We start from the raw sequence: 14677 nt of genomic DNA on the forward strand, positions 1-14677 counted from the left end.
AGGCAAAACACAGTCATCGATCCTAAACTGGCTAAGAGACAAGAAACACATTCACATTAATGAACCCTATCTTGCTTGTGCTTTCTTCATACAGAATGTCAGGCATTGCAGCTTGCTTGCTTGGATCAGCTCAGTCAAGAAATGTGATAGGGGACATCAGAGCGTAAGTTCATTACTTTTTAATCTCTTGACTCACAGGTTCTGAATACAGATATTTAAATTGCTGGAAAGAATTTAAAAGAATTTTCCTAAATTATCTTAAGTTGTGCTCATATTAATGAGCCATGAAATAAGTATGAATTTTTCTTCAAGTGTTGATTTGTGATGTGGGCCTTTTGGCCAGCAGAGTCTGTTGGGCCCTTTACCCCTAATGGGAGGGCATGTGGGAATGTGACCACAACTCTTACTGCCTGTGGCAGGGAGTCGGAAGGCAATGGTATTTCCCCTGCTCCCTGTGCTCTTTTTTCTGTCAGACTTTGCCTCTAGCTCTTAGTGGTTAGGATAGATCATTACTCAGTTAGTGTTTGATAGTTTTCTCTGCTTTATTGGCAGACTTTAGTTTCCTTTATTGCTGGCTGTCCCTGTGGCTCTGATCACATTTTTCCACCTCATGGCTGAGGCAAAGGCCTCAGGGTTTAAACCTGACCCTTCGTGTGATGAATTAGTGACTATTAGGGATGGACTCACAAGGTGAAGGCCCTGCCTCAATAGAAACTCGGGTTGCCGATCCCTCTCTGCCAGGACCTGATGTACTACAGTAGCTGCCTGAAGCGCATCTTGTGAAGTGGTCTGATGGGTAGTGTTGGATTCTGAGCAGCAGCTCTGCCCTAGATGTGGGTTGTCTGTCTGAGCCTGTGCTGAGACAAAATCCCTTCGTGCCTGGTGAGCAGGGAATTCTACCCTGTGGTCCTGAGTCTCTGGTACTAAAAGCAGGGAAGCTCATGGGAGTTGCTTTCAGTCCCCAAGACTGACCACTTCATCAACCACTTCAGCTCTGCTGAAGCCAGCTCTCTTGCTGTCATGGTAGGCCTGAGTGCCATTCAGAAGGAGGATAGTGGGATTGGCCCTCCCCCTTGGAACCAGGGTGGGAGAAAAAGAGGAACTGTCAGCCCCGAGGCTCCCCTGACATAGACAGTCTGAGTCTGACTGCTCTGCGTCAGCTCGTGCTGCTGCGTCAGCCTGGCTGCCCCATCTGGGAGCTGTCCACCCCAAGGGTGGCACTGACTTTCTCAGGGTAAAGACATTTCAGGGTTTCTGTGCCAAAGAAACATTGCTCATCTTCACCTGAGTGTGATGTTACCCCACAACCCTGCAATCCTCTCCAGACATGCATCAGCCTTGGGTCTGTGCTTGGCATGGTGAGCCCTCCCTGTCACAACCTCAGCGGGTGCCATGCCATGACCAGGTCACCACACAGAAGGCCCTGGTCTCCCGCTCTGATAAGATACATGAACCTATGGGCTCTCAATGAGCAGGAGAACCTGGGAGAACAAGAACAATTAATCTGGCCTTTAAGGCATCTCTCCTCGAGCTGAAGGAGCTTGATCTCCAAGTCCTGGCAGACAACGCCACAGCAGCTCTGGCAGTTGCGACTCCCTGTGGCAGGGAAGGGATTGCTCAGCCCTGGCACCCTGGGATGGCGCACATATAGTCCAGTCAGCATATAGGAACCGGGTGAGGATACAGTGTGCTCAGTGAGGTCATAGAATATCGGGGTTGGAAGGGACCTCAGGAGGTCATCTAGTCCACCCCCTGCTCAAAGCAGGACCAGTCCCCAACTAAATCATCCCAGCCAGGGCTTTGTCAAGCTGGGTCTTAAAAACCTCTAAGAAAGGAGATTCCACCACCTCCTTAGGTAACCCATTCCAGTGCTTCACCACCCCTTCTAGTGAGAGAGTGTTTCCTAATATCCAACCTAAACTTCCACCTCTGCAACTTGAGACCATTACTCCTTGTTCTGTCATCTGCCACCACTGAGGACAGCGTAGCTCCATCCTCCTTGGAACCCCCCTTCAGGTAGTTGAAAGCAGCTATCAAACCCCCCCTTACTCTTTTCTTCTGCAGACTAAATAATCCCAGTCCCCTCAACCTCTCTTTATAAGTCATGTGCTCCAATCCCCTAATTATTTTTGTTGCCCTCCATTGGACTTTTTCTAATTTTTCCACATCCTTTTTGTAGTGTGGGGCCCAAAACTGGACATAGTACTCCAAATGAGGCCTCACCAATGCTTAATAGAGGGGAATGATCACATCCCTCTACCTGCTGGCAATGCTCCTATTTATACAGCCCAAAATGCCATTAGCCTTCTTGGCAACAAGGGCACACTGTTGACTCATATCCAGATTCTCGTCCACTATAGCCCATAGGTCCTTTTCTGCAGAACTGCTGCCTAGCCACTTGGTTCCTAGTCTGTAGCATTGCATGGGATTCTGCACTTGTCCTTGTTGAACCTCTGTATCCTATCCCTACCCTCCAGCGTATCTACCACTTCTCCCAGTTTAGTGTCATCTGCGAACTTGCTGAGAGTGCAGTTCATGTCATCCTCCAGATCATTAATGAAGATATTGAACAAAACTGGCCCTAACACCAACCCGTAAGGCATTCCGCTTGATATCGGCTACTAACTAGACATGGAGCCATTGATCACTACCCGTTGAGACTGATGATCTAACCAGTTTTCTATCCACCTTATAGTCCATTCATCCAGCCCATACTTCTTTAAGTTGCTGGCAAGAATACTATGGGAGACTGTATCAAAAGCTTTGCTAAAGTTAACGAATAACACGTCCATTGCTTTCCTCTCATCCATAGACCGAGTTATCTCATCATAGAAGGCAATTAGGTTAGTCGGGTATGACTTGCCCTTGGTGAATCCATGCTGACTGTTCCTGATCACTTTTCTCTCCTCTAAGTGCTTCAAAATTGATTCCTTGAGGACCTGCTCCATGATTTTTCCAGGGACTGAGGTGAGGCTGACTGGCCTGTAGTTCCCCGAATCCTCCTCCTCCCCTTTTTTAAAGGTGGACACTACATTAGCCTTTTTCCAGTCATCTGGGACCTCCCCCAATTGCCATGAGTTTTCAAAGATAATGGCCAATGGCTCTGCAGTCACATCCGCCAACTCATTTAGCACCCTCGGATGCAGCGCATCCAGCCCCATGGACTTGTGCTCATCAAGCTTTTCTAAATAGTCCTGAACCACTTCTTTCTCCACAGAGGGCTAGTCACCTCCTCCCCATACTGTGCTGCCCAGTGCAGCAGTCTGGGAGCTGACCTTGTTTGTGAACACAGAGGCAAAAAAATCATTGAGTGCATTAACGTTTTCCACATCCTCTGTCACTAGTTGGCCTCCCCCATTAGTAAGGGGCCCACACTTTCCCCGACCACCTTCTTGTTGCTAACATACCTGTAGAAACCCTTCTTGTTACTCTTAACATCCCTTGCTAGCTGCAACTCCAAGTGTGATTTGGCCTTCCTGATTTCACTCCTGCATGCCTGAGCAATATTTTTGTACTCCTCCTTGGTCGTTTGTCCAGTCTTCCACTTCTTGTAAGCTTCTTTTTTGTGTTTAAGATAGCAAAGATTTCACTGTTAAGCCAAGTTGGTCACCTGCCATATTTACTATTCTTCCTACACATCGGGATGGTTTGTTCCTGCAACCTCAGTAAGGCTTCTTTAAAATACAGCCAGCTCTCCTAGACTCCTTTCCCCCTCATGTTATTCTCCCAGGGGATCCTGCCCATCAGCTCCCTGAGGGAGTCAAAGTCTGCTTTTCTGAAGTCCAGGGTCCGTATTCTGCTGCTCTCCTTTCTTCCTTGTGTCAGGATCCTGAACTCGACCATCTCATGGTCACTGCCTCTCAGGTTCCCATCCACTTTTGCTTCCCCTACTAATTCTTCCCTGTTTGTGAGCAGCAGGTCAAGAAGAGCTCTGCCTCTAGTTGGTTCCTCCAGTACTTGCACCAGGAAATTGTCCCCTACACTTACCAAAAACTTCCTGCTTTGTCTGTGCACTGCTGTGTTGTTCTCCCAGCAGATATGGGGGTGATTGAAGTCCCCCATGAGAACCAGGGTCTGTGAGCTAGCAAATTCTGTTAGTTGCCTGAAGAAAGCCTTGTCCACCTCATCCCCCTGGTCTGGTGGTCTATAGCAGACTCCCACCACAACATCACTCTTGTTGCTCTCACTTCTAAACTTAATCCAGAGACTCTCAGGTTTTTCTGCAGTTTCATACAGGAACTTTGAGCAGTCCTACTGGTCTCTTACATACAATGCAACTGCCCCACCTTTTCTGCCCTGTCTCTCCTTCCTGAACAGTTTATATCCATCCATGACAGTACTCCAGTCATGTGAGTTATCCCACCAGATCTCTGTTGTTCCAATCACATCATAATTCCTTGACTGTGCCAGGACTTATAGTTTTCCCTGCTTGTTTCCCAGGCTTCTTGCATTTGTGTATAGGCACTTAAGATAACTTGCTGATCGTCCTGCTTTCTCAGTGTGAGGCAGGAGTCCTCCCGTCAAAGTTCAGACCCTTTGGAGAGTAATGCTGCCAGTTTCTCACCTCTGAGTGGCAGAGGTTTCTTCTGAGTTTATACATTGCTTCCTGCTCAGCCTATGACTGACTTTTCCTTTGTCTTTCCATCTATTTCCCTTTCAGTATTACTGTTCTGTTTTATTTAATATTTGAGCTTATCTTCTTTTCCCCTTTGGAGCGAAGTTTGGATATCTCTTTCTACCTCGTTAACTCAGCCACAGGTTATTGGGCTGAATATGGGAATCTCTGAGTGAGATCCTCTGGCCTGGGATATGCAGGAGATCAGACTAGATAGTCATATTAGCCCCTTTTGGCCTTAAAATCTAAGAAATTCCTTTCCTCTTTCTCTTCCTGCCTTCTGTCTTTTGTTTCCATTCTCTCTACCCTCTCTCTGCATCATTCATTTCCTCTCATGTTCCCCGTTCACAACCTGTCTGTATTGTCCCCACCTTCATCTTATCTGATGCACTCTTTCATTTCAGTTGGATGAATTGTTTGGAATCTCTTTCATCTGCTGCATATGACAATGTATTTTCCCAATTTTGTAGGGGCCACTATAGAGTTGTGTATATAACTCCAGAGTTCTGCTCGGGGAACGTATCGCTACTTCAGGAACTTGACCAAACCATTGGTATGTTGTGGTAGGTTAATTTTGGGAGCTGTGGGGAATTTACTCCTCAGGGAATTCTGTGCCACAGCACAATCTGCACAGAATTACTGTTCCCTGCAGAATTTGAGATTTCCATCAAAATTCCTGTTGATGAAAATCACAAATTTCAGCCCCGCACATAGCAAGGCTCCCACTGTCAGCCCTGTGCATGGCGGGGCTCCCGTTGACAGCCCAAGCCTCACCAGGTGTGGGATTGACAGCAGGAGCCCTAGCCGCCCCGGGGCTGACAGGCCTAGCCACACTTGGCCTGCATGGGGCTGACAGCCGGAGCAGTATTTTGCAGAATTTTAAAACATTGTGAGTAGAATTTTTTTAATTTTTTGGTGCAGAATCCCTCTAAGGGTAGGAATTGGATTATGTTGCATTTATTCAAAGGTCCTACCAGTGATATGTTTTTTAGTATTTTTTTCTCTGAATTTGTTTAATATACCCTGTTTTGAGAATTTTTCAGCACTGTTTCTCAACACTAACAGCAAGTTCAGAGTCCATTATAGCAATCCCCACTGATTGGAGTCAGCAGACTCTGTTACAATAACATTAAGATAATTACTATATATAGATACAGATACAGTGGAGTTGCATCATAGGCACGTTTAACTTATGTGATTTTAACTATATGCACTCGGCAAAACAAAAAAGAGAAAAATAACAATTTAAATGCTATACCTGTAGTGTGGGCAATTCCACCCGCCATTCCACTCAATGAGCTTTTGACTATATGCGATTTTCACCTTACACGCTGACTTCAGAACCTAACCCCTCGTAAGATGCGACTCCCCTGTTTAGAGAGGGCACATAATGTTCATTCTGCATGAAATACCAGCTACTAAGAACAGGGGTAATAGAGGGATCAGCGTAGGCTCTTCAGAACATGCACTCAGCATTCTCAGAAGTATCTCCAAAAATTAAAAATAATAAGCATAGATTAACATTCTAATTTTTCAGAATATTACACTTGATAAATGCATGCAGGAACAAGTATTGTGGCTAATAAACTATTTTTCTCAGTAAACACACTAATGCGGCTAATGCTCCAAGTGACCATCAGGGCAACTCAAAATAATTCAAACTTCAAACAATTTTTGTGATTTCACCAATTTAATGCCCAGTGCTATGAGATGCAACGAGCTTCTTGAAAGCCATTGGAGTCAGCAGGATTTGAGTGTGCTTGGTACCTGCAGGACACAGCCCTTAAATTGCAGTCTTTTATATAACAGGCTGATAAAAGCACTGGTTGCAGAGATAGTGATAGTTCAGACCGTAATATGTGATGCATGTGTTAGTATGAAGAGTTGCTTTAGAAGTTCCTCTCCCATCAGATTTACCTATACTCACATGACCTCTTAAGAGGATTGGAGAAATCCTGGGACTCTCAGGCCTTATTTCACAACCAAGGAAACAAAATTGATTGTAGCAAAGGAGAGAGAAAGCATGCTTTGCTGTGTAGAAGTGGGGAGAGGATGTGACACACATCTTAGGAGCAGTGGGCTTGAAGGCCAGGGACATAGTGAAGGGAAAAATGGAGCAGAGGGGGAAGATCTGCGAAATCTCTCATGGCTTCATATGAAAAGAGGTCAATGTGAAAATGGATTTCCACTGGTCATTATGCTAGAAGCCATTTTAGAAACCCACTCAAACTAATTGTACCTTTCTCTGGAATTATCAGGGCTCCTATCTGCATAGTATCCAAGGGCTGATCAGACTTCACTGTAAAGTTTAACTTCAGTAAATGAGGTTTTTATTTTCTAGAACATTTTGTATCCTTTCCTAACTCAGTGTAATATTATATAATTTGTGTGTTCATTTTTTGTGTGTGTCTTTTTTTTCCAATCCCAGGTATCACTCTGATAGCGGTCGATGAGGCTCATTGTATTTCAGAATGGGGGCATGACTTCAGAAATTCATTTAGGACTTTGGGTTCGTTAAAGAAAATGCTCCCTTCGGTGAGGCTCCAGGCTATAGCTCATTTGTAAATAAGATAAAAAAGGATGTTGTAAATTATGTTTTAAAAGTAAATTTTGCTAGTAGGGTTATGATTTTTTTCCCTGACACTGCTATTCTTTAGACATGCTTGAAGCACTGAGAAATTTGAATAAATCCAGAATGCACACCAGATATATTGTGTGCCTTGAAATACTCCTGTGCCACGTAAACTAGGGTGGCTACTTTTCAAGCCTTCACAGTGCTGAAATGTGCTTTCAGATATATGCACCTGCATGTCCTATTTCGGTTCAAAGGAGATGGAAGTGTTTGTGTGCATCTGATGGAAGAACTTGATTTAAAATGTATTCTCATGTATATTAATGCAGTGACTGGCTGTCAATATGCAGACCCTTAGTGTTCTTTTTGTAACCTTTTCGGAAAAGGACACATTTTAGTCATAGGGAAAATATTGGTCTGTATAGGTGTATACATGGGCTCCCAGCATTCAAGCAGGATTAGTTTTTTTTTCACTCAGATGCTAGACTTAAAATATCATATTCGTTATGGCACCATACTTTCAAATTTGTGTATCCTGGAGTTCTGGTGCTTTTGAAAATTAGGCCATTTATTTAGGTGATAAAACACAGACTAAGCACCAAAATTTTTCAAAAATAGGAGTGTCAATTTAGGTGCCTAAATATGGATTCAGGAGCCTGTGGCTGGGATTTTGAAAAGCACCCCATTGACTTAGAAGCACAGATCTCATTGATTTGTGGTCACGTGGGCATCTTTGAAAATCCTAACCGTAGGTAGCTGAAATATGGACATAGGGGCCTAACTTTTGGCACCTATTTCTGAAGATCCTGTCCTAAGGTACCTAACTTTAGGCACCCATATTTGAAAATTTGTGTAATCCTGTTGAAGAAACTGTAACGTAAAGATGATTGTCCAAATCCAGTTTGAAAAAATATGTTTAAATATCGTTTCTGTTTTCCCCCATGTAGACAGGTGAATGTCCGTTTGCCTTTATGGAAGGATCGCTAAAATGTATTTCCTTGTGACAATAAAAAGCTCTGGGAAGTATAATGTTGTCTCTATTCTTCAGAAGCATTAAATTTTCCAGGGACTGTAAGCAGAACAGAATATCTAGTCTCATCCCATTTTTTTTCTTTAACTTTGAATCACAATAATAAAATAAAAAAATATAAAAAACGCAGGAATTATGGGTCTCAGTTTTTCTTTCTTTCCTTCCATCATTTCTCTCTGCTTTTCATTTCAGGTTCCTGTTGTTGCTTTAACTGCAACAGCGAGCCCTTCAGTTAGAGAAGATATAGTGCACTGTCTAAACCTAAAGAACCCTCAGGTCACATGTACTAGTTTTGACCGACCTAACCTATACTTAGAAGTTGGACGAAAAACTGGACGGATCTTTCAGGATTTAAAACAGTTCCTTATTAAAAAGGAAAGGTGAGGCCTTACTAGCTTGCTTGTTCTATCAGCTGCTGCTGTTGTATCTCAGATATTATCAAAGGTGTGCCAGACTGGGGGTCAAAAACAAGAATAAAAAAGTGGACTTGGACTGGACTGGGACCAGGAGACTAGGTTCTCTTCCTGGTTCTGCTGCTGAACTGCTGGGTGATCATGGGCAAATCATTTCATGTCTCCGTCTTTCTTCCTCTCCTGCCATTTGTGTTGTCCATTTAATAAGTTCTACAGGGCATGGATAGTCTCTTGCTATGTTCGTACAGTGTCCAGTGCAATGCAAATGCTAATATTTAGCTGTACAGTGGATTACATTCTAAACTATATTATGTGAAAAATAAGAGTAGAATTATGCACAAATTCAAATTCAGAGTGATGATTTTGATTTTTAGCATTACATTTTCATTTGCTTGGCTGCAAATGAAAAAACCCAAATGTGTTTCCTTACAGGTAGGCTGGCACAGACCGTCTCTTCCCTTTTTTTTTTCTTTTTTCTTTTTTCTTGACTTACAGGTACACAAACACCAAAATGAAAGCATGATATGTATGTAGGGTGGGCGGGAGAAGGTTGAGCTTCGATGGCAGTCTCTGCAGTTGCTGATGGGTCACTACTGTTGTGTTGTGGTTCCATTCATATGGGCAACATATGGCTATTTGTGTCTGCTATTTCTGTTTGTTTATTGTACTTTTCTTTTCAGGGGAGGGTTCGGTTTTGTTTACAAGGGCAGGATGGCTGGAAAGTAGGGAAACAAAATGTGAGAGCTGTTGATCAGAGAAGATGTGGGGTGAAGGGTGGCAGCCTGAGTGGGTTGGAATGAGAGTATGCAGGGGGGGAACGAGAATGATGCCAGGCTGGGCGGGTTGGAGCAAGGGGTTGTGTGTATAGCTGGGGGTTGCGGGCAGGAGGGTGCCAGGCTGGGCAGGTTGGAGCGAGGGGTTGTGTGTATAGCTGGGGGTTGCGGGCAGGAGGGTGTCAGCCTGGGCGGGTTGGAGTGAGGAGGTGTATGTGTAGAAGGAGATTGGGGGTGGGGAGCATGCCTGGTGTAGAGAAGGAGAGTGAATTGAGGGATGTGGGCCACAGGCTGCTTGCCAGGGAGAAAAGATTTCCACAAGTTTTTCTCTGTTTTTAAAAAAGCTTGGCACCCTCAATCACAGCAAGTGTATCTGAAAATAGTAGTAGGTCACAGAGTGGTAGCCGTGTTAGTCTATATCAGCAAAAACAACGAGGAGTCCTTATGGCACCTTAGAGACTAACAAATGTATTTGGGCAAAAGCTTTTGTAGGCTAAAACACACTTCATTAGATGCATGGAGTAGAAAATACAGTAGGGTATAAATACACAGCATATGAAAAGATGAGAGTAGCACTGACATCCCCCCGCACACACACACTTGGTAAGGCCACTCCATCTTTTCATACGCTGTATATTTATACCTTACTGTATTTTCCACTCCATGCATCTAATGAAGTGGGTTTTAGCCCATGAATGCCTTATGCCCAAATAAATTTGTTAGTCTCTAAGGTGCCACAAGGACTCCTCATTGTTTGTTTTTGCTGAAACTAGTCCTGTGATTCACACAAGAAGTGCATTAGTCAGAACATCACCCAGGAGAGTTATAATGAGGCAGCAATATATGATGATGGTAAACCTTTAAAATCTTTCAGGTAACAAATACTATAGAAATGGAAGAGATGTTATCTTTTTTTGAATCTGACAAGATTTTTACCCTGGCTAAGAATCCAGGAAGAGATCCTTAGCTGGTGTTAACTGTCATAGCTGCATGGAAGGCTATGGAGTGATGACAATTTAAATCAGCTAGATATATGCCCCCTAGAGAGAACATATTAAAAATAAATGAGAAGAATAATGCAGATTTTGAAGCTGCTGATGCCCAGGATAACGAAGACTTGCTGCAAAATCTACAGCCTGACAGCCCTTAGTCTGTTGAGTCAGATGTTGAACGTGTGGTTCGCAAGTGACCGCCTTAGCATTTACAGCATGTTGATTTATTGTTTATTATTTTCCTTAGCTTTACATACGAGTTTGAAGGACCCACTATCGTGTATTGCCCTTCAAGGAAGACCACTGAACAAGTAGCTGCTGAGCTGATGAAATTAAACTTGTCCTGTGGCACATACCATGCTGGCATGGGAATCAAAGCAAGGAAAGATGTTCATCACAGGTTCATGAGAGATGAAATTCAGGTATAAATTCGTACTACAGGATGATGTTCTGTAGGAAATGGGTTAGTTATTCCGTTGACGTGTACAGAGTGAGAGAATTTTGAAATATCAGTCTCTTTCAAATTTACTTTGTACCTTTGACATTATGGGCAAGAAACTATTCTTTGGCTTCCACAGTCTGTCTGCCGTGACATAATTTCTGACCGTCTTATTAATCTCATTTGCTCTATAAAGATCTTAAACATACACTTCATCCTCAAATACTTCAGTCTTTCCTGGCTGTACAGTCTACAGTGTATAATTAGGAGTGACTTTTCTCACTGCTGACGTGCAGTCATTCTGTCACATAGATCACAGTAATGCCGCAGGAAATGAAGAGTACCCCATATCATCATTTTATAACATTCTACTTTTGAGCTGCTTGATGGGTAAATGTTGTATTTTTAAATGGCCCCATACTAAGCTCCTCTGTGTACGCTTGGCCTCATTCACATATATTCTTTCTCTTGTCTTTCTAGGAAAAAGGCAAAGCAGGAAATGCATTTCTATCCATTATCTTATTTTGAAAATAATAATATATCTTCAGGTTTTGACTAATCCCTAACTGGAATATTATTTCACTTAAATGCCATGTATTTCTGCAAGAATAAGATCTCCATGTTGTCATGGGAAATCATTAGGAGGCTGTAGAAAATTTCTCATGAACTGTTCTGGGTTAATGAATGGAACTTCTGTGATTTATTGCGTTTGTATGCCGTTGTGACAGTTGAGCCTACAACTTTACCCAAAATGAGCTCAATTGTAAAAAGTATGTAAAAGTTCATAAGATGTTACTAAAACCTAGAAAAACAGATGTTGATGGAGAAAAAAGTGTAAAAGGGAGACACAGTAACTGAATTGGTCTAAACAAAAAGGCATACTGATATGATTCAAAAACTGTCTTGAAATTATGCTTCTTAAGAGATGTGGAGCTGAGAGTTAATGAGTCCAAATTGATGTGTCAAATATTAGGCCTAATTGGTAGATAAAATAATGAAGGTAAGGGCTATTCCACCCATTACTCCCTTTATGAGTCCTTAAAAGAAAGGGATTTTGTCGAGAAAGTATGAAAAATCAAAAGAAAAACAGACAGAAGCTACTGGAACAAGCTTCGCCATCATGGCTGCCACCCCCCTTGTTTCCTGGGACCCTGGGCCTTCCTCATTCTGATCCTGATGAGAATGGGCCAGAGAGGGAGGGAACCAGATAACGTCCCCACACCATCAGCTCCTGCTGAAACCCAAATACTGGCTTGGATGGCAGTTATTACCATCTTTCATACCATCTAAGACTGTCGAGGAAGGGCTGGAGGTTCCTTCTAATATTAGATTTTTTGTAACAGCGACATCATCAGCCCATCTGAACTAATGTCTCTTTTTTTCCCCCCAAAGTACAGTTATTGCTACCTTTGATCGTATCGAAGAGACTGTCAAACAGTGTGGGGAGGAGGGTGTTTTCCTTCTAAAAACTGTCTACAACTGAATGGAAAGGGAACAAGAGATGTTAACATGAAAACCTTATTTAATACTTTATATTTCAAATGCTTTAACTGTTTTTCCTTTTCTGTCTCTTTCATAAAAGGTTTAAAAGATTTTTTTTTTATAGTTTATTTGCCATGGTGCCAAGCAAGCTGAGATCTTTGCATTCCAAGTCATGGACCTTGTTTAACACTGTTTAATGTTAGACAGTAACTGGTTTATATTAACACCCTTAGTCCGTATATCACATCTAAATTAGTACAACAATGATCAGAAATCTGTGATAAACAATCAATTTGCTTTCACTACGCTTACCAAATCACTGCTGTATCGCATGTGCACAAAGAAATAGGTATAGCTTGCTGCTTTTAAAGATTGACCTCTAGTATTTCGACCTCTTTGTCCTGATGATTCTCTTTCGCTCTTAGAGGAAAATATAAAGTTGTAGGTCATTTTTATTAGGTCTCTGATCTGAAAGAGCTTTGCAAACATGTATTTGTTACTCCTGGGGGAATTTTGTGCCACTGCGCGTGTGCAGAATTCATGTCCCCCGCAGATTTCTTTGCTTCCCCACAGAAAAATGACTTTCTGACAGGGAAGCAAAGGGGAGCTGCAAGAGCAGTCACACACTGCTCCCTAGCAGTGCAGGTACATTTTTTCAGGCACCTGGAGCAGCTGGCGGAGAGGTAAATCACTGCGGGGTTGAGGACACCCCAGCCAGTGGCTCCTACCCTGAGCCGAGATCAGCTGCTAGACCTGGCTGGGCTGGAGGCAGGAGAGGACGGGACTTCCTCTTCCCCTGCAACAAGTGGCTGGGGCTATGTCAGACCCACCCCCAGAAACCTCCCTCAGCTTCAGGAAGCTCAACATCTTCCCCTGCTTCCTCCCGCCATCGCTTCTCAGATGGGGGAGGGGTCACTGCATGGGGAGCTGCTCCCCCATACACCCAACCCGCATGCATCCAAACCTCTCATACTCAGACACCCCCGCCAGACCTCACCCAGTACATCCAGAACTATCCTAGTCCTCCAACCCCAAACCTCACCCCCATTGAACCTGAGCCCCTGCATCAGGAGCCCCCACCCTTGCACCACAACCACCCCAACTGAGCTCCCTGCACTGAAACCCCCACCCTGATGCCCACCCCCTAAGCACCCATATCCAGACCCCCCATGCCACTAACTGCCAACTAGCTGCACCCAGATGCCCACCCCTTCAGTGAGACCCCCAGACCTCTCCGCTGAGCCCCAGCCACCTTCACCTGGAAGCCCTGGCAGAGTCCCATTACCCCTGCATCTGGAACTCCCCCAGTGAGCCTGTGTGCATCCAGATCCCCCCCAATGAGCAGCCTGCACCCAGATTGTCCCACACAAAATCCTTTCACCCCACACCTGGATCCCCTTACACTGAGCCCCTCCACACTTGTATCCTGCCTGGTTGAGCTGCTTGCCCCATACCTGGCACAGAGGGGCAGGGCCCCAGGGTGTTTCTGGGACAGGCCTAGGCCTTGTGCTAGGTTGGAGTCAGGTGCAGCCTCATTGCTGAATCCATGTCCTGGGAGTAGGGGATAGGGAGGCTGCAAGGTGATCTCCTACCTTCATGCAGCCAGTGGCCTGTGCTTCCCACTGCCATGCTGGAGCCTCTGCATTTATTTATTGACAAATAAAACTTAAAGAATTTTAGAATACTGTGTACAGACTTTTTTAATTTTTTTGGCATAGAATGTCCTCAGGAGTAAAAATGTGTGTATCTGTTTTATATAGGGATAATCTCAATCACCAGAAGTTACAGGGACTTGTTCTATTGGTGGTTGAACCCAGTGTTCCGAACTACTCATCCCCTGCTCTAAGCATTCTAAGTCTTCTATCTCATTATGACTGTGATTAATGAAGTGCTTATGCTGCTATCAATACATGACTCCTTACTGACAGCGGTATAGATGCCGACTGTGATTTGAAGCTACTAAACTTTAGGCTGAATTTGAATCAGTGGCACAGAAGTCATTACACACTGTTTTGGCATTAATAGAGGTTTAGACATATTTTTACAGCTAAGTTAAACATGTATGTTATGATTATTTCCAGTGCATTGTGGCTACGGTGGCCTTTGGAATGGGCATCAATAAAGCAGACATCCGGAGAGTTATTCATTATGGTGCCCCTAAGGAAATGGAATCCTACTACCAAGAGATTGGAAGGGCTGGCCGTGATGGTCTTCCTGCTTCTTGTTACGTATTTTGGACTGCAGCTGATATGACTTTTAACAGGTATAGTATTGGGAACAGCCTGGAGTCATAGGAACCTTGTTCATTCTGTAGCCAAAATTTACTATCATGAATGAGCAGGAGCGGGTGGGTTTAAAATG

At 43.7% G+C, this 14677-nt stretch overlaps 1 protein-coding gene across 7 annotated transcripts in view; it reads left to right on the forward strand.

Moving 5' to 3' along the window:
* The window catches only part of WRN (WRN RecQ like helicase), a 107692-nt gene that overhangs the window by 44682 nt on the left and 48333 nt on the right, over positions 1–14677 (forward strand). For all 7 annotated transcript variants that reach the window (XM_050944972.1, XM_050944971.1, XM_050944969.1 and 4 more), the window contains 6 exons: positions 95–163; positions 5086–5168; positions 7044–7150; positions 8410–8597; positions 10643–10817; positions 14398–14579. In XM_050944972.1, the coding sequence (XP_050800929.1) occupies positions 95–163; positions 5086–5168; positions 7044–7150; positions 8410–8597; positions 10643–10817; positions 14398–14579 (804 nt within the window). The remainder of the gene's footprint in view (positions 1–94; positions 164–5085; positions 5169–7043; positions 7151–8409; positions 8598–10642; positions 10818–14397; positions 14580–14677) is intronic.

This window comes from Gopherus flavomarginatus, chromosome 3 (genome assembly GCF_025201925.1).
Source record: "Gopherus flavomarginatus isolate rGopFla2 chromosome 3, rGopFla2.mat.asm, whole genome shotgun sequence".
NCBI classification, from domain to species: Eukaryota; Metazoa; Chordata; order Testudines; family Testudinidae; genus Gopherus; species Gopherus flavomarginatus.